The sequence below is a fragment of the Beta vulgaris genome, chromosome 5, assembly GCF_026745355.1.
Source record: "Beta vulgaris subsp. vulgaris cultivar EL10 chromosome 5, EL10.2, whole genome shotgun sequence".
NCBI classification, from domain to species: Eukaryota; Viridiplantae; Streptophyta; class Magnoliopsida; order Caryophyllales; family Amaranthaceae; genus Beta; species Beta vulgaris.
The window spans coordinates 47145378-47166065 of NC_079206.1; the positions used below are offsets into that span (position 1 = coordinate 47145378).

The following is a 20688-nucleotide window of genomic DNA, read 5'->3' on the forward strand; positions in this document are numbered from 1 at the left end:
ATCCCCTAAGGTCATTGACTGAGTAATTAGTAATGCTTGTTTTAATTCTATCCGACAGATCCGCGAGGGTCATTGACTGGTTTCGCACTTTAATCTATTCAGCAGATCCACTAAGATCATTGACTGAATGATAGTGGTCGTTTATTTTATCCGGCAGATCCCCGAAGGTCATTGACCGGTTGCGCACTTAAATCAATTCAGTAGATCCACTCAGGTCATTGACTAAATGATAGTGCTCGTTTGCTTTATCCGGCAGATCTACGAAGGTCATTGACCGGTGTCGCACTTTAATCAATTCAGCAGATCCACTTAGGTCATTGACTGGATGAGTACTTTTCCGCCTTTAGTCGGCAGATCCACGAAGGTCATTGACCGGCAAGGTTGAGATAGTTAACAAGGTGTATGCAAAAGATGCTCATTTTATTAACATAAAACGGCTCTTCCTGGCTGTGCCGGATTTATGGCCTACAATGATAAAAACGAGAATGCTAGTAAACATTAAATGCTACTGGCAACAATGCCTATTTTATTAACTACGCGTAGTATCTTTTGAGGACACTAGCGTTCCAACTATTTTTCAGCAGCTTGCCCTACATGTCTTCCAACCGATAAGATCCGGGCGCGATTTCCTCCTTGACCAAGTATGGTCCTTCCCAATTGGCGGTAAGTTTACCGTCCACATATGCCTTACCGGTAGCCGCTGTTCGTCTGAGCACGAAATCCCCCTTTGAAATAGGCCGATTTCGCACACGCTTGTTGTAGGCCTTGCTTATACGGTCCTTGTATGCTGTTGATCTTAGTTCTGCTGCCAGCCTCACTTCTGGGAGAAGATCTAGGTCTTCTTTGTGCAGCTGCTCATTTAGATCTGGCTCGTAGTTTAGGATTCGCCAATTAGGCAATCCCACTTCTACCGGCAGAACTGCCTCTGCACCGAAAGCTAGCCGGAATGGTGTTTCACCTGTGGCTTCTTTTTCCGTGGTCCTGTTTGACCATAGCACGGCTGGAACCATGTCGGCCCATGCTCCCTTTAGTTCGTCCAGCCTCTTTTTTAGGGAATTGAGGATCTGTTTGTTAGCAGCCTCTGCTTGTCCATTGCTTTGAGGATGGCAAACCGATGAATAAGCGAACTTGATGCTATAGGGTCACAAGAAGTCACGTATAGGGCCGCAGTCAAATTGGACACCGTGATCCATCACTATCCCCATAGGAATGCTGAATCTAGTGATGATGTTTTGCCAGATGAACTTTTTTACCTGGTTGGCCGTTTCTTTGCAGTCGGTTCTGCGATCCATTTCGTGAAGTAATCAATGCCCAACAGGAACTTCCTTCCTCCAGATGCCTATGTGAAGGGCCCTATTATGTCCATCCCCCACTGAGCGAAAGGGATTGGGTTTAAAATCAGCTGCAGGTCATTTGCCGGTTGATTGATTACCGACGCAAATCGCTGGCATTTATCACACTTTTTGACGTATGCCTGGGCGTCCGCCAATATACTTGGCCAGTAGAAGTCTGCTCTTAATACCTTTAATACTAGCGCCTTTCCGCCGACATGGTTCCCGTAGATTCCTTCATGAATTTCTTCAATTATCTTCGTGGCCTCATGTGCCGTTACGCACCTTAATAGTGGGAGTGAGAGCCCTTTCTTGTATAATTGGCCCTGAAATATGCGGTACCAGGATGCGTCCCTCTTCAGTTTCTGGGCCGCAATCTTTTCTTCCGGGAGGGTACCTGCCAGTTTGTAGGCTACAATGTCGTCATACCATTCTGGACTTTTGTCTATGATGTTGACATTTGATGCCGGCGTGTCTATGCTGCTTTCAAGGTTTCCACCATGACGCTTCGCTTTTTGTCACTAGCGCTCGAACTTGCCAGTTTTGACAGGGCATCAGCCGCCATGTTTTCTGCTCTTGGGACCAGTTTGATTTCAAAACTCTGCAATCCCGTCGTCACATTCTTGACCTTATTGAGGTATTTCTGCATCACCGGTTCCCGAGCTTCATAGGTTCCCTCGATTTGGCTGGATACCAGTTGTGAGTCTATCGTCATGAGAATCTTTTTTGCACCAGCCGCTATGCTCAGACTTAGTCCGGCCAGGGCTGCTTCGTATTCTGCTTCGTTATTAGATGCCTCAAAGCCAAATCGTATGGCATATTCAAAGATCTCGATCCCCCTCTGGGAATGTCATGACCACTCCAGCTCTGCTTTGGGCTGCTGAACCGTCAACCTCTATCTTCCAGATACCAGTGGATTCAGATGGCTCAGTGTATGTAGTTTTGACGATGAAGTCGGCCAGTGCTAGAGCTTTGATGGCCGTGCGAGGCCGGTATTCAATGTCGAACTCAGATAGCTCTATCGCCCATTTAAGGAGCCTGCCGGTTGTATCGAGCTTGTGTAGAGCTTTTTCCAGAGGTTGATTGGTGAGTACTTGGACGGTATGGGAGTCAAAATATGGCCGCAGCTTTCTTGCTGCGATCAGGACGACATATGCCATCTTCTCTAGTAACTCATATCTCTGCTCTGCTCCAATCAATACATGGCTGACGAAGTATATGGGACTCTGCTGCCCCTTCTTGTTCACCAACAATACGGCTGCTACCGTTTTCTGTGAGACCGACACATAGAGCTGTAACTTATCCCCCAGATTTGGTCGGGTGATTGTCGGTAGCTTTTTAAAGTGTGCTTTCACCTCCTTGAAAGCCTGCTTCTGCTCATCTCCCCACTCAAACTTTTTGTTGCCTCTAAGAATTTGAAAGAATGGCAGGGATTTCTCAGCCGACTTAGATACGAACCTTGTGAGAGCCGCCATTCTTCCCGTCAATTTCTGAATATCCCGGATGCTCTTCGGCTCCGGGAGGTCGTTGATAGCTTTAACCTTATCTGGATTAGCGTCAATGCCTCTCTCACTTACCATGAACCCCAGGAACTTGCCGGATCTTACCCCAAATACACATTTTTTGGGGTTTAGCTTCATTTGATACTTCCGCAATGTAGTGAAGTTTCTGCAAGGTCAACAATGTGTGCTTCTTCAGTGAGGCTTTTCACTATGCTGTCATCTACATACACCTCGACATTCCGGCCCTTTTGGTGCTCGAAGATTTTGTCCACCAGTTTTTGGTAAGTAGCACCAGCATTTTTGAGCCCAAAGGGCATGGCTTTGTACGAATATACCCCGGCCTCCGTGATGAAAGCTGCTTTGTTCCTATCGGATTTTAACAGGCTGATTTGATGGTACCCGGAGAAGGCGTCCATGAAGCTAAGTAAAGCGTGACCGCTTGTAGAGTCTACAAGTTGGTCTATTCTGGGTAATGGGTCGCAATCCTTAGGGCAAGCTTTGTTGAGGTCTGTGAAATCGACACACATTCGCCAGGAGTCGTTTGCTTTCTTTACCATGACTACGTTTGCAAGCCATTCAGGATAGTCGCAGGGCTCGATGAAGTCCGCTGCCAGCAGTTTGTCGACCTCTTCCTTGATGGCTTCGTTCTTTTCTCTGGAAAAGTTACGCTTCTTTTGCTTTACCGGCCTTACATCTTCGTTCACATTCAAACGATGCAACATGAATTCCGGATCAATGCCCGGCATCTCATCCGCAGAGAGAGCGAATATGTCGGCATGGCCTCACAGTAAGGAAATCAGGTTTACTTTTACCTCTTCTGTCAAATCGGCCCCGATCTTCACAGTCCTTTCCGGCCTTTCCGGCTCTAGGCTTACTTCCTCCGTTTCTCTTTCTGGGCTAGGTCTCGGCTGGTCTGCCGGCCTTCCCTCAAAATTCTCCATTTTGGCCTTGTTTTCCAGCCGGCGCTTCTTTCTTTTTGATGGTGGCGTTTCAGCAGGTCGCTTATGGTCAGAATGTCTGAGAGTCGTCAGATAGCATGACCTTGCCGACTCCTGGTTTCCTCGGAGTTTCTCGGGGTTGCCGTCGTTTGAGGTATAGACCATTGTGAGGTGGTAAGTCGAAACGACGGCTTGAGCGTCATGGATCAGAGGTCGTCCTATGATGGCGTTGTACGCTGCCGGTACATTAACCACTAGGAACTCTACTAGCAGGTCTTTGGAGTGAGCCCCCTCCCCCAGTTTTACGGCCAGCTTGATGGTTCCCTCTGGAACTACAGAGGCTCTTGTGAAACCGATAACTGGGTATGAGATCGGCTTTAGACTTGCGGCTTCAAAGCCCATTTTTTCGAACGTCTCTTCATACAGTATATTGGCAGAACTTCCCCCATCCACTACTACGCGATGAATCATTGCGGTTGATATCTGCAGAGATATTACCAGGGGGTCGTCATGGGGGTAGACTATTCCCCTGGCATCCTCCTTCGTAAAAATCATTGATGGCATGGCTGGAGGTGCTGACCATTTTCCTGCACTGTTGAAGTTTACTTGGTGCCTAACTTCCTTCAAATTGGCTTTGGCACCATGTATGCTTCCTCCTCTGGTCGGTCCACCTGATATGACATGGACTTCAGTGATCCTATCTTTGACTGGCCGTTTATTTCCATTTTCATCCTCCTGGGATGGAGACTTGTGGTCGACCCTCGCTTGGTACTGGGTGAAATATCCTCTTCTAATGAGGTCCTCGATCCCGTCCTTTAGGTCTTTGCAGTCTTCAGTTATATGGCCGTGATCCCTGTGGAATTCACACCATTTTGACTTATCCCGGCCTTTGTAGAACATCTTCCGAGGCCTACGCCACTTGTCATCTTTGTGCAACTCATATATTTGAGCACGGGATGTTGTGAGAGGAGTGTAATTGGGTTACTTGCTGGTCGCCTTCATGCCCCTTTTCACAGAATTATTCTCCTCTCTTCTATTGGAGGTGTCCGGCTTTTTATCTTTCCGATATTTATCTTCTTTACGGTCTTTTTCTTTATCCTTCTCCTCTGCTGCAGGCCTCTTGGTGTTTGAGGCCTTGTCAAATTCCTCCCCCCAGATGTAATCGTTGGCCTTGCCTAAAACCTCTATGAGGCTGGTTGACTTCTTCCGGCCTAGATAGTTTCTGAAGGGAGTCCCTTCCTTCAGTCCCGTCATGAGAGCCAATACGGTGACTTTTTGCTGGAGGGTTGGGATGGTGACAGCCTCTGCGTTAAAGCGCTTGACATAGTCCCTTAAGCTTTCTGTCTCTCCCTGCTTGACCGACATCAGTTCGCCGGTGGTTTTTTCCCTTCGTTTGTTGCTAACGAAGTGTGTGACAAACATTGATGTAAGCTATCGGAAGTCGAAGACCGTTGCCGGCGGTATGCTCTTGAACCATGTTTGCCCCAGCCCCGTCAATGTAGCGGGAAACACCTTACACCACACTGAGTCAGTGTCGGTGTATAATAACATGTGCCCCTCATAGGCCGATATGTGGTCCTCCGAGTCTGTTCTGCCGTCATACTTACATGTCGGCATTTTTATTTTCTCCATGGGCTCCTGAAGGATGGCAGTAGAGAATGGCGAATTTCGCAAAGATACTGGTGCCTTACGCCGGTATTCGCTCCCTTTTCTTTGATGAGAGGATTGCTGTTGGACCTCCGTGTCCTGCGCTTCCTCCTCCTCTTCTTCTTCATTCCCCATATGCTCCGTGGGGGTTTTAGAGTTGTCCACCTGATCCTGATCATGGCGGTCTCGTCTCCCTGGCGGCCCGTCCACCGCGGAGTTTTCTCACTGGGCTGTGGGGTCTGCTTAGAGGTTGCTTAGCCGTGGGACCGGTCGGTGGGGTGCCTCTAGCCATCGCTTGGAATACCTCAGCAGCACTCTTGAGCTGTTCTGGGGTGAACATGTTCTGCAGAGTATGAAAGATGTCCTCCTGAGGAGTCTCGGGAGTTTTTCTACTTTTGTCAGTGGGTGACCGACTTTGCTTGGTAGCTGGCAGTGGGGTTGAGAATCCCAGGGGAGCCTTCTCAACGGGATTCATCAGTTTCCGGCATCCCAAATTGCTGCTTAGGATCCATGAGGGTTTTATTTGCAAGAAATGGCTTAGACTACAAGGTATTGTTCGCCCCTCCTTCTAGCGCCAATTGTTCCGGTATGGGACATATTTAGGGTACAAACCGGTATGCCTCGTAGTCAATTGAACCGGTTTGAGTTCCTGCAAGAAAGAACACGTAAGCTAACCTCGGGGGTTGATCCGAGGAACGCCCCTCCGATGCCTAAGTCAGTATTTGATAAAGCCGGTAGCTCTCAAGTAGAATGTGTTGGGATTCGTGAACGTACCTCATGACTCACATCAAAGGGGTTTTTTTATAGGAAACCCGGATAGGCCCGTATACAGGTTGAGCCCCTGTATTTACGGAGGATATTCCTTGATATCCCTTCAGGATATGTTTCTATCTTGTAGATAAAATCTATCTCTAGGTCCGTAGGCATTGATAGATGTAATTGGGTCCAGCCCAAGCCCTTGGCAGAGGGCCCGTGGGATAATACGGGTAAGACACCGGAATAAAGCTGTTGAACCCTAGTTTTGATGATGACAAAAGAACAAAGATGCAAACTAAGTAGTGAACTAATGAGTTATTTAAGTGTATGATTTTTAAGGTATCACTGAAAGGAACAAAGAGAAAACTAAGTCAAGGAAGAAGTCAAGAGAGGATTTCAAAGACTAAGTAAATATGTTTCTAGAAGTTGATACTGGAGCAGCATTGGATCAAGAAGAATAAAAGCAAGACGTTTTATTTTCTAGTTCCATTGTAAAAGGAACAAGTAATGTTGGTAAGGAACATTGGCAGTTTTATTTGAGAATGATAGTTTGTTCCTTTCTAAGGAACAAACGAATTGGCACTAAACAAATCTGTTAAAAGGAACTTAAATATTAAAAGGAACTGGACTTATGCTTAAAATAGTATAACGGTTCAATTATGGAAGTTGAGTAAGTCATGGCTAAAAATAGGTAACCGTTTTCTATCTAAGAGAAAATCAGTTTTTATGGAAAATCTTTTTAAGGAAAAGATTTTGTTTTTCGAAAAAGGTAAGATAAATATTATTCGATTTTTATTTTAAAAGATAATATTTTCTTAAAAAATTTAATTTCAGTTTTAATATTAAATCTGTTTTAAATTAAACTGATTTTCGGATAAAGCTCAAGTAACTCCTATAAACTAGGAGCAGTAACAAACATTCCACGTCCAAAACAATGATCATGGGATTATGGGGTGTGTTAAGGAACGTGTTCCTTAAGGGAAGGAACATCATGGGAAAATGGTATTAGACATGAACACAGTTTTAATTCCCACGTTCTACATTATTGTTACTATAAATATTGAAGTTTAAATAAGTTTCAAAGTGTGTCTGACTAAGTAATTAAGTGAGTTTAACTAATTAAGTGTCAGCGCCTTCATTCTCTCATAATAGCCATTTGTTCTTTGCTTACTTACTCTAATTCCACTAAGCTTATTTCGATCAATTGTATTTTGGTTTTTGGGGTAAGGGGACTTTGAGTGATGTTCTGTAAGAGAGAAGCTTTGAGTAAAGCTAGTAAGAGTAAGAAAAGTTCGAGTGAAGTTGAGAGGAACTGCTGTTAAGGGGACAGTGGCTCAGGAACTTGAGTTTAGGAACTCAAGGTGTGGCTCGAGAATAGAATTAGGTTGTAACAATGTTGTTTGGCCTAATTAGTGAAAGAGTTGAGTTTAAAATCCCTAGTGGTCGAGGTTGTTTCTTCTTGTTGGGCCCAAGAAGTTTTTCCTCGTAAAAATCCCTTGTGTTCCTCTAGATTGTTTATTTGTTTAAGTTTAAATTTCCGCAACAAGTTACGTTTATTTCTACACATACGATTCACCCCCCTCTTGTAGTATTCCTAGGGAAATAACAAAAGTCGTTATGATGAGACCAATAAGGCTGTGATAAGCGCGTGATGTTTTCAGCGTATCCCGGTCTATCTGGAACGGTATGAGACTTAGTCAGCCCCCATACACATACTTTGTTCTTATAAACTAAAGTATGATGTTATGCAATGGTACGTCATGATTTGTGGTTGAGTAGTTGAATTTTTATGCTTTGTTTAGATAGGTTATGTCACCTAATTAAACACATTAATGTTTCTATGAGTATTCCAACTTGTAGTTTAGGGATCTCAATAAATCCGACTTATTCTCAATTTATTTGTCATATTAATAGTGGTGGATTCGATTGTCCTAGAGTTGTCCTACTATTTGTTTTATGCTTCGTGATTTCTATCTAGTAATTGATTTCGTTATTCTAAATTTCATCTTATTTTATCTTAGTTAAAAACTATCTACGTTGATTTTCTTTATTTTAATTTAGTAGACATTAGACTGAATTTTAATCATCTTTTAGATGTAGATACGATACTCTATTATTTATCACTTACTACTAAATCTTGTAAACTTGAAAGAATAGGATTTTATAACTTGCTTAAAATTGCTATCAATAGGCTTCGACCCTTGGTTTCCCAATTGGTTGAACATAGACATTCCCTGATTATCACTCCCATTACCAATCTGCTCTTTCTTTTGTTTGGTGAAGCACTCAAACTCTCTATGCCCCTTCTTTTGACCGTAATAATAGGTCACTAGGTCGTTTTACAATCTCTATCAGGGTGGTTCTTGTTACACCTCTTACAGTTGTAACTCCTCTCAGGCTGGCCCTTACCATTAAAGCGTTGGCCACTCTTCCCTAGAAATTCCCATTCCCATTTCTATTCTTCTTAAAATTCCCCATTTCCTCCAGCTTTGAAATCTTTTCTTTTCTTTCATACTACATCATTCTTCTTATCACGCCTCGACTGAAGATCATAAATATGGACAGCTCTCCTAAAACAACATATAGAGACGCAAATGTCTCACCACCTAACCCCAATTAAATTTCCTCAGTCAAACCTTGCTCAAATCTTTGAGCTTTCAGCTCTTCAATAGCTACAACCTCAGGTGTAAATCTAGACAATGCTATGAACTTGCTATAATACTCAGAAATGGTCATACTCCCATAAATAAAGTTTATGAACTCTTGAGCCTTTTGCTTTCCCATAAAAGCAGGGTAAAAATTTACCCTTAGAGCAGCAATAAAGAAATCCCAATTAAATCCTTCCACAACACTAGCTAAGTCAATATCCATTTGCTTTCCACCATAAATTAGCCTCATCCATCAAGTACAACACAACCTGACCTACTTTCATAGCCTCACGACAATTCACATCCCCAAAAATCCTATGGAACTCCCTAATCAAGCTCTCTAACGATGTAGGGTCTGCTTGCCCCTTATATTACGGTGGCTTAATCTTAGCTAGTCTTTCAAACATATCCCCTACAGGACCGGGACGCTCAACCCTTTCTTGAGTCAATTTACAATAGGCGAATGAAGGCTAAGGTGTTATCATTGTTTGGCATTCTACTTCGCGACCTGATATCTAACGTAAAATCTACTTTAGGTTTCGATTCACAACTACTTGCCATTTACTATGACGGCATCAATTCGACTTGATCATACAAGATCACATCACCATAAAATTCTATGCGATTATAAAAGCGATAATCTCAATCTATAAACCATAATCAACCATATAGTCATTCATGAATAAACATTCACATCAATAATATATAAGGATCAAATAAAATTAGTCACAACAATAAAATAAAATATTCCCCATTCCTGTACTAAAATTAAATTGTTACTCAACTTGGATAACTAAATAATTACTTTTATTCTCAAAACGATGATAATAATATTTTTCCAATCCACAATAACCAAACTTATTACTTAACAAAATAAAGATAATAATATATACATCAAAATGTCGTTTATAACTAACGACGGTTAACTCTGTTAGTCACTAACCCTAATTTTTTTTAAAAATCCTAATTAACCTCTCTTTGGATAACCTCTAACCCCTATTACCCATAACAATTTTTTGGTGAGTTATTATTAGTCATAAGCTTAATTGGTTGAACGTCCTCTTCTCATTCATGGTGTACAACGTTCCTTATTTACGAATTTATTTTGTAATAGTCAATTTGAATAACTTTTGTTTATGGGTGAGATGAATAGCCTTTGGCTACTCTTGCACAGAGCTTGACCCAGAGGCCTAAGAACTTATGAGGAGGGAATGATAATCGGAATCATCCTCTAAGGGCTTGTTCTCCCCAGCTTATTTCTAGTTCAGTTCAGCTCCAATCAGTTCAGTTCAGCTCCAATCAGTTCAGTTCAGTTCAGCTTCATTCTTTTATAACCATTTTGTTAAATATTATTATTATGTTGGTATAATTATTTACTAATTACTCTATTATTATTATTATTATTATTATTATATTATTATTATTATTATTATTATTGTTATTGTTATAATATTATTATTATTATTATTATTTTATTATATTATTATATATTATATTCATTATTATATTATATTATATTATATTAAATATATATCATTACTATTATATTATTATTGTTTATTATAGCTATACCTATATTACTATTATTAGGAGAACATGGTTTAGGTCAAAGTACAAATAAACCCACTATCTTAGCCCATAAACCAATCAAATCGCGTCAAGACGGTTATGATGTAATTTCGCGTCCAACCCAATCATTATTTTATACTAAATATTTTACATTATTAAATCTAATTATTAAAATAGTAATATTAATGTACTTCTTAGATATTATGTTATTATATATCATCATCAAGTATTAATCTATTAATAAAATAATATAAAATAATTATTATTAATTATCATTATATCATTAATTATTATTATTATTAATATTATTTATTTATAACTATCATTCAAAATATCCAAAATATAATTATTCAATTATTATTATCATATAAATTATTATATTATTTATTATTGTTTAAAATATTATTTACATATTTATTACATTCAATTTAATTCAATTTAATTTAATTCAATTCAGTTCAGTTCAGTTCAGTTCAGCTCCAATAAGTTCAGTTCAGTTCAGTTTAACTGTTTTTTGCCGAATAGAACAGGCCCTAAGTGTTTCTCACTTGGTAGGATTCGAACTCCCTGACCTTGAGGTCGTGAGGTGGAATTCCCACCAAATAAGCTAAGCCTAGATTGGTAGTCAATCTGCATAATAAATAGTGCAAAATCTCATTTTCAACAAGCATATGAAATGCATACATTGATGTGGATCATGGTTATGTTCGAGATGCAAATTTTTTTCTTAAGTGGATCAAAGATGGAACAAGATGTATTTTTTAAAAGTGGGTCGGAGATGCAATCGAAGATGCCTCCATATGAAAGTTTTAGTCTCTCTTTTACAATTTAGACATTTATGATCACTATGCTCCAACTTAAAAATTATTGATGGATATCTTTTACAAACTGTTTGATGTGAATTTCTTCTGTATGAAGTTAAGTTATCTTTGAGGTGTTAGAAGTGATCAACAAGAGAACCAGATATCTCACTCCAAGGTACTGAAACTACACTTTCCTATTAGTTTAATTTCGCCCCTCTAGGATCACCGGGTTACCACGAAATAACTAATGAGATACAATGGAGAGAAAAATTCACTTAGATGATCTTCTAAGTGAATCAACAAGAACTTGTGTTTTGTTTGTGAAGAACACTCAAGAGAAGTTTGCAAGGTTTCTCTTAAGCAAAGCAAGAAGACTTTTAGAGTATAGAAAATTCTGATTTTCTTCTAACCCTTTTTCATAGGAATCCAAGGATATAGAAAAACCCTTCTAGACTAGAGTGTTACTAACTACCCCCATCTTAATCACTAATCAAAGACCTTTAATCCACTGATTTAAGGTCCCTGAAAGTCATTAAAATGAAAACGTACACATTCTAACAGATAAAAAACCGTCAAAGCATCTCTTCACATTCCAAGGCAGAAGACAGGTCGCGACTCGCGAAAGAGCTCGCGAGGCGCGAGGTGCTGGTCGCGACTCGCGACAGCCCTTCTGTCTCCCTTGGTTAATCCACGTGAATTTGCCACTTTGTGCACCCTAATCTTTTGCATACTAGACCTCCTCCTCTTCTAGTATAACATCATATGAGAATCAAAACCCATTACCCTATAAATGTTCCAACAATCCTCCTCCCATTTATAGGGTAATGTTGAAAAGTTTTTAACTTGCTATAAATCGCAAACACTCATGTTCATGCATCATGGAAATATCTAACGATTGAATTTCCATTTAGTAAAGTAATCTTTACAATAATTTAGATCATAATGATAGACAAAGCTTTGAATCATATAACCATTACAAATTATTGAAGTTACTAATACACACAAACATAAACTAGGTTCTTTAAACCTCCGACACCTATGAAGCCTTGGTGTCCATATCCATTCATAAGCTTCCAAGTCAAGCCTTAGACTTGTGAAGCGGCCAAACTTCTAGCTTATATAGGTAAATCTTTCCGAACATGCTCCTACAATTGAGCACCTTATCAAAGATTTATTAAGAATAATTCAACCTCTTTATCATTGTAGCAACAAGCACTAACCTCGGGATGTATAAAACAAGTCTCCCAACCTCTAGAGAAGTACTATCCTCCTTGAATTTGAGATCTAACGTTGTATTAGACTCAAATAGAGTTTTTTACCATAGGTTGATCAATAGGCTTAAGACCCATCCCTTTGTTCATTTTGTTCACTAGTTCCCTTGACAACGGTTTTGTAAACGTATCCGCCAAGTTCAAACTAGACCGAACAAATTAATAGTTATACAACTATTCCTTATCATTTCCCGCACATAGCTATGTCTAACTCCAATGTGCCTTGACTTGCCATTGTAGACTTCACTATATGCTTTAGCTATGGTTGATGCACTATCACAATGGATAGCAAGAGGTGACATGGTTTCACCATAAGTCAACCTCACTCAACACATTCCTTAGCCATTCCGCTTCTTGGCAACAAGAAGCCAAAGCAATGAATTCCGATGCCATAGTGGAATCCGTTATACATGTTTGCTTCTTGGATGCCCATGAAATGGCACCTCCTCCAAGAAGAAACACCCAACCACTAGTAGATGAATAATCTTCCTTATTCGAAATCCAACTAGCATCCGAGTAACCTTCTAAGATAGAAGGTTCTCTCTTGTAAGTTATGACATAATCCAAGGTTTTATTCAAATACCTTAACACTCTTCTCAATGCTTGCCAATGCAACATACTAGGATTACTAGTATACCTACGTAGCTTGCCAATAGCAAAGGCTATATCCGGCCGAGTGCTAGTCATAGCATACATCAAGCTTCCAATTAAGCTTGCATACTCCAATTGTGAAATTGGAGTAACTACTCGGAACCAAGTGAATACTAGGATCCATAGGATAGCAAAATGAGTCGAATTTGACTCATTATACCTCTTGACCACTTTCTCAATATAATGAGATTGTGATAAAGAAAACGACCCTTTCCCTCTTATTATTCTAATACCTAGAATAACATCCGCTTCACCCAAACTTTCATGGAGAAGCTAGAAAGAGAAAGACTTTGGTTTTTTCACTTGTTCCAAATCAGTCCCAAAAATACATATCATCAACATATAAGCAAATTATAACTCCTTTACCATTATTATCAATTTGCTATATACTTATCGGACTGATTTATTTTGAACCCACTAGACAACACAACCTCATCAAATTTTTGATCCATTGCTAGGTGCTTGTTTAAGACCATACAAAATCTAACTAATTTGCAAACTTTAGTTTCTTGACCTTTGACCACAAACCCTTCAGGTTGATTCATGTACACTTCCTCCTCCAATTCACCATTAAGAAAAGCAGTTTTTACATCCATTTTGAATTACTAGACCATGAATCGCAGCTAATGCTATCATAGTCTAATAGTAGCTATTCTAGCTACTGGAGCATAAGTTAAAGTAATCGATACCATATCTTTGCCTAAAACCTTGGACCACTAACCAGGCCTTATGTTTTAGTATGGTTCCATCGATTTTCTTTTTCCTTACAAAAATCCATTTACAGCCTAGGGGTTTGCAACCGGGAGGTAAATTAGCTAAAATCCAAGTGTGATTACCCATTATAGAATCCATTTCATCATTCACTGCCTCTTTCCAGAAAGCAGAATCATGAGACTTCATAGCCTCATCAAAGGTCCTACTAGGATCCTCCTCCATATTGTAACAATATGAAATTTGAGTCGAAATTGACTCCCTTGACCCTTCAACTAGATATAGTTGAAAATCCGGTCCAAAATATTTCTCTTTTCTAATTCTTTTACTTTTCCTAATTTTCGGTGTTGTAGTATAATGATCATTAGAAATGTCATCTACAACATTGGAACTAGTACTAGGTATCATGTCCTTTGGTCTTGGAATCGATGAGAATCTAGTCTCATCAAATATTGCATCCCTTGACTCTATCACGGAGTGAATAGAGACAAAGTCATTGGGCTCAATGACATAAAACCTATAGGCTTTGCTATGTACGACATAGCCTATAAAAATGCAATCAATTCCTTTTTCACCTAAAGTTTTCCTTTTAGGTTCCGTCAATTTGACAATTGCCCTACAACCCCATACCTTAAGGTAATTGAGATTAGGCTTTTTATTATACAAAGTTCATAAGGGGTAGTCTTATTCCTTTTTTAGGAACTCGATTTAAAAATAACATGCAGTTAAAATTGTCACCCCAAAAACCGTCATTAAGACCCGAATTAGAAAGCATGGTATTAACCATTTCTTTTAGGACCCTATTTTTCCTTTCCGCTATACCATTACTTTGAGGTGAGTATGGGGCGGTTGTTTCATGAATTACACCAATGAAACTAAAATAACTTGGATTATAATATTCACCACCCCTATCCGTTCGAAGTCTTTTAATCTTTTGATTAAGTTGGAGTTCCACTTCGGTTTTAAAGGTCTCACTAGTAGAAAAAACCTCTTTTGCTACTTTACATATGCTTGGGTTGTTTTAACAACCCGAGCATTTGACAAGTTCTTGGAAAATTAAAAAGAAAAATTCACAAATGCTCGGGTTTTTAAAAACAACCCGAGCATTTGACTAATTTAATACTTTTTTTTTGGAAAGAAATTTAATACTTGAAAGTTGGAACGCAAAGTCTAAAACTATTCCCCCTCTAATCTCTCGCGTCTGCTCCTCTTTCTCTCTTTCCCCTCTTCACTCAGTCTCGATTTGCTTCTTCAAATGCCGCATGCTGCCGCCGCTGCTGAAGAACCAAATTTTAAAGCCTTCTCTCACGAACAGTTCGTTGATGTCGTTAGATCTGAAGGTAACCCTAATTCTTGCTTTCTCTCTCCTTGTTCTCAAATCTAAAGGTAACATTGACTTTATGTTAGTGCATTTTTTTAGGTTTTGCGAATTAATTCTTCGTTTATTTTGTTTAATTCGCGAATAACAGTTTACCATATTTGACTTTCTATTAGTGCGTCTGTTTTAGGTTTCGTGACTTGATTTTTATAAACTTGTATGATTTTTGGTCGTGAAGTAATCAATCTAATTTATGAAGATTTAGGGATTTTGATGTTTGATTTCGAAAAGGTTGATTTTTCGATGGTTTACTGGAGTTTGTGGGACTTTGACTGAATTTTACTGATGATGATATCACTTTGAGCGAATATCAGTTTGCCATGCTTGTTGTGAAACAAAAATGACACTCCCTTCATCCCTTTTCGTTTGCCACATTTCCTTTTGATTACTTTTTCAAGAGTTGTATTGAGTGAGTAGTTCTGTGATTTTGCAAGTGGAGTAGGAGAAAAAGGAGAGAGATTGTGGACCACGTCACCTAAAAAGATTCATTGTTGTAATAGAACTCGAGTGCTGATCACAGCCAAGAAGGGTTTCAGTTAAGTATCACAACGGCCAAACATTGACCACCATATGGGAAGCGGTGCCCACAAGAATGAATCACTAGTTTCAGATATCCCATTGTTAACCCCTAGTTCTAGTACAACAATGAATTAGTTTCAGATCTTGTAAACCCCTAGTTCTAGTACACGAGCGAAGGCACTCACTATGTAAATTGATTTTTGCTAGTTAAACTGAATTTTATGTCACTTTCTGTTTATGGATATAATTATTGCTGGATTCTTGATGGACTATGGCAGCTGCTGCTCCACCAGTTCATATGACAGGGGTACCCCTTCTGATATGAAGAAGAAGAGAGATAAGCCATAGGAAGTATGGCCCTGGTGGTGCTGTGGCGGCTGCATTGTCGCCAATGCCGAATTCGGCTTTAATTCCTCTGAGTAGAGACTTTTCAGGCTGGAAAAAACATAGAGCAAGGCCTTTTCAGACAATAAAGTAGCCATATTAAGTGGAGTTTGAGAGTCTAGGTAATTGTTTTTACATCTCTTTTAAATAATTACTTTTTTTCTATTTTCCTGCAATTTGTTTTGGTTGATGTATAGTTAAATGGAGCTTTTCCTATTTCATGTTCTGGTTATTTTTCATGACTGAATGTGATTTGATATTGTCTAATGGGGGAGATTAAATTGGGTGGGTGATGCTTAATTTGCTTGTGTCTACATATGAAAACTAAGCTAGGTGCTAACTCTTTGTTCAGGATCATCGTTTAATTTTATATGTTCAGGATTTCATGTGCTACTCTTGTTATGTATTCGCAGAATTTGACATCTCTAAAGAGTATGGCATCTATGTTATGATCATCACTTCATACAGTTGTGTTTCTGAACTGTTTTATTACTGTGTGTGGTTTAAAACTGCTCAAAGCAGTTCTCTATGTAAGTAAACAAGCATGAATGCACATGTTCACTTCTTATGACTATCCTTTTGGGTGTTGGTGTGCTTATAAGCTAACATCTCTAAAGAGTATGGCATCTATGTTATGTGGGGAGATTGAACATCTATGACTTCCAAAGAAAAAGTTTCTGAAACGAACACTGTCCGTTCACATGTCGTGCAGCTTATGGGCCTATATGGAGATATATTATGCACTTTATAACAAGAATCCATTTTCTAAAAGATTGTGGCTCTCACTATATATGATGATGTTGTACTAGTATATTATGTTAGGAGCAAGCGCTACCACTTAAAATTGTAACTATGATGTTTTCTCCCCTAAAAAGGTTGAGAATAGCAGGTATTCTCTGATTGATACTATGATTTATGTTGTGCTGTAAGTTTTAAATGTGCTCTATGCTGAAAGAGTTCCTGCAACATTATGACAGATGGGCGGTTGGTAATCTGTACCATGGGCAAGTCTACCCTAAGTAGTAATCTTGTGGTTGTTTAATGTAATGTATGTCAATTCATATCTCTTAAGCGCTCATGTTTTTCTTTTGATTTTTATGTATCTGATTTCTTTCTAACTTGTACTCTGTTTATGGAAATGATGATGTGAGATTTCATCACCCTTGTCATCCCCGGCCCACTTCTAAAGTATCTAAAATACAAAAAGTAAAGTTCGGCATACCTAGTACCAATGCCTTGATTTTGGGTTCCCCTATAATGTTTGCATTTTCTAATATGACTTGCAATGTAACTTTCAAGTCCTTGTTTGTCTGGTGAATATGCTTATGCTATTTAGGACTTGTCTTCACCCTTCTTAGATAAACATATCTAGTGGCAAAGGATGTGTGCGTATAAAAGGACATCTGCACTACAGTAATTACCTTGCTGTTCTATAGTCATGAGACTCTGCAATGAGATTTTAGAATATTGGGTTTTTAAGTATTTATTGAACTTTTTTGGTGTTTGATTTTTTTGGGTTTTTTACATGAGACTTGAGTCTTGAATAGTTTGGTTCATATTCAGAGCCACTCATTTTCCACATAAGCTGAAATCTTGTCATGTTAGTATTTTGTAGTATACAGGAAAGGCAGCTTTTCTATTGTATACTCCTTGCTGATTTAATTTGATGCTACTCTGGTAAACTCAGTACTGAAGTTTTGACTTTACTTCCTTTTTCTGAGAATCAACAATGGCCTTTTACTTAGAGAAACAAGCAAAACCCATTGGGAATGCGTGTATGCATTGTGTATTTTCTTCGTTTTACTGCTTATTTATTTGCGAGGGAAATGGATTACACAGGTTTGTGTATTTTGATAGTATTTCTTTTTTTTCCAGGGAGTTAGACCAGATTTTTATTGAATCAGTAAATTATCTGCCGGTTAAATCATTTGGTCATTCCCCTTTCCATATCCTCATCTTGTTTGTTTAAATGTGCAGAATTCCTCATTTAAAAACTGTAACGCAGCTGCTTGCAAACATGGAAAACTCCCATGGAAAAATTTTAGTGTTTGTGTTTCTTTGAACCCATAATTGTATTTCTTATAATTTGCAATTGTTGTTTATTAGTAGTATTTCTTGTATTCAGGAACAAAAATATATGAAATATAACTTTTTACCTATATATAATTGATTATGTATTAATTTAGTGTAAAAAAAATGCAAAAAAAAATTTTTTTTTTTATAATTTTTTTGGGCCTCAAATGCTCCGGTTTTCCTTAAAAACCGGAGCATTTGGTAGCACAAATGCTCCGGTTTTTAAGGAAAACCGGAGCATTTGTGTTGCCAAATGCTTCGGTTGCAACCGGAGCATTTGTAAGAGTCTCAAATGCTCGTATGGCGTCTGCTACGCGTGCAATACGGAGCATTTGCGGCCAAAAAAACCGGAGCAATTGAGGTTTTTTCTACTAGTGTCTTAAACTTTTCTAGTGCTTCATCTTTAGTAAATAATAAATATATGTAACAAAACCTTGAAAAATCATCAATAAAAGTTACAACATATTTCTTATTTCCCAAAGAAGGTGAACTATGAAAGTCACACAAGTCACTATGCACCAATTCAAGCAATACCGTTTGTCTAGTCACACTAGGATAAGGATTTTTTGTAATTTTATTTAGCACGCAAGTGTTACACTTCTCTAACTTTAAATCGAAAGGAGGTATTAACCCATTTTAGACATGTCATATAATCTACGATAATTACATGACATAAACGATTGTGCCATAGAGAAGAAACATCAAGCATGTAAATAGAACTAGTACAATTTTATTATCAATACTAAATTTAAACATTCCATTACAAAAGAAACCTTGTCCAACAAAAATACCACCCTTGGAAATTACAAATTTATCCGACTCAAAAACAACTTTAAAACCATACTTATTCAAAAGACCTCCGACACAAGATTCTTCCTAACTTCCGGTACATAAACAACATCCCGGAGAGTTAAAGTCTTTCCCGAGGTTAACAACAATTCTACTTGGCCTATACCTTTAGCCTTTACCGTAGAATCATTCCCCATATACAAGATTGGACCATCATCCAAATCTTTCAAAGACTTGAAGAAATCCTTGTTATTACACACATGTCTAGAGGCTCCCGAATCTATCCACCAAGAATCATCAACCTGCACACACATAATTTCAGAAATCATAGCAACAAAATGCATTTCTTCAATTACATTAACATGTGCATTTTACCTTGGTTTTGAACAACACTAGGTTGTGCTTCTTTGTCTTCTTCTTGTTGTTAGAAGGACAATCCCTCTTAAGATGAGGACCATTGCATATCCAACAAGTGAGGGTCTTCCTCTTCTTGTTTGCAACATTGGTTTTGTTATAGTTGTTGTTGTTGTTGTTGGATTTCTTGGTCTTACTAGACCCACCAACCTCTACCAAGTTAACGGTAGACTTAGGAATACTAGGAGTAGTATCCTTAACCCCATCTTGAGCCCGGATCCCCTCTTCAATACGAAGATGAGTTCCTAATTGCTCCATGGACATGTCTTCTTTTTATGTTTCAAAAGATGTTTTGTATCTTTCCAAGAATTTGGTAATTTGTCAATGATTGAGGCAACCGCAATTGCCTCATCCATCACCATACCATGTGACCTATTTGGTTCAAAATATGATGAACCTCATGGAATTGCTCCATAATAGGCCGATCATTAGTCATTTTAAAGAATTAAAATTACTAACAAGGAATTTCTTACTTGAAGCATCTTCCAAAATGTACTTGGCCTCAAGAGCATCCCAAAGTTCCTTTGCACTCTCCACGTTTTGGTAGAGATCGAACAAAGGGTCGGTAAGAGAGTTGAGAATGTGACCCCCAAATGTAGTCATCATTCTCCCACTTTGTCCTCTTCCTTGTAGTCTCGACTCTCTCTCCATCTTTCGGGAATGGTGGCATGGGGTTGAAGCACATACACCACATTCAAGGTGGTCAACAAGAAGTGCATCTTCTTTTGCCACCTCGATACCCCCCCCTCAAACGTCCAACTTTTGGAAGTTCATAGTCATGTCCTTGAGTGATTGAGCCATATCCAAAAAGAAAGAAAGAAATTAAACTAATAGATTGTTAGAAGTGATCAACAAGAGAACCGGATATCTCACTCCAAGGCACGGAAACTACGCTTTCCTATTAGTTTAATTTTGCTCCTCTAGGATCACCGGGTTACACGAAATAACTAATGAGATACAATGGAGAGAAACAATCCACTTAGATGATCTTCTAAGTGAATCAACAAGAACTTGTGTTTTGTGTTTGTGAAGAACACTCAAGAGAAGTTTGCAAGGTTTCTCTTAAGCAAAGCAAGAAGACTTTTAGAGTATAGAAAATTCTGATTTTCTTCTAACCCTTTTCTCATAGGAATCCCAAGGTTATATAGGAAATAACCCCTTCATAGACTAGAGTGGTTACTAACATAACCCCCATCTTAATCACTAATCAAAGACCTTTAATCCACTGATTTAAGGTCCCTAAAAGTCATTAAAATGAAAACGTACACATTCCAACGGATAAAAAACCGTCAAAGCATCTCTTC

The 20688-nt window shown here is 38.8% G+C and overlaps 3 protein-coding genes and 1 long non-coding RNA gene across 4 annotated transcripts; 1 reads left to right on the forward strand and 3 right to left on the reverse strand.

Moving 5' to 3' along the window:
- Nucleotides 1-3615: 3615 nt before the first annotated feature.
- Nucleotides 3616-4671, reverse strand: LOC104908050 (uncharacterized). Its single transcript, XM_010697100.2, has one exon. The coding sequence runs from the start codon at nucleotides 4669-4671 to the stop codon at nucleotides 3616-3618; it is 1056 nt and encodes a 351-aa protein (XP_010695402.2).
- An 81-nt stretch (nucleotides 4672-4752) lies between these two features.
- LOC130591428 (uncharacterized) lies at nucleotides 4753-5136 on the reverse strand. Its single transcript, XM_057394744.1, has one exon. It carries the CDS (start codon nucleotides 5134-5136, stop codon nucleotides 4753-4755), a length of 384 nt encoding a protein of 127 aa, XP_057250727.1.
- A 9890-nt stretch (nucleotides 5137-15026) lies between these two features.
- LOC125497471 (uncharacterized) lies at nucleotides 15027-18274 on the forward strand. The gene is made up of 3 exons (XR_007274257.2): nucleotides 15027-15167; nucleotides 16003-16230; nucleotides 18086-18274. It is a non-coding gene; the product is annotated as an uncharacterized LOC125497471 (long non-coding RNA).
- Nucleotides 18275-18924: 650 nt separating this feature from the next.
- Nucleotides 18925-19955, reverse strand: LOC130591517 (uncharacterized). Its single transcript, XM_057394842.1, has 2 exons — nucleotides 19346-19955; nucleotides 18925-19272 (listed from the first exon to the last, which is right to left on the reverse strand). The coding sequence occupies exons 1-2, from the start codon at nucleotides 19646-19648 to the stop codon at nucleotides 19030-19032; spliced, it is 546 nt and encodes a 181-aa protein (XP_057250825.1). The 5' UTR covers nucleotides 19649-19955; the 3' UTR covers nucleotides 18925-19029.
- Between the last annotated feature and the right edge of the window lie 733 nt (nucleotides 19956-20688).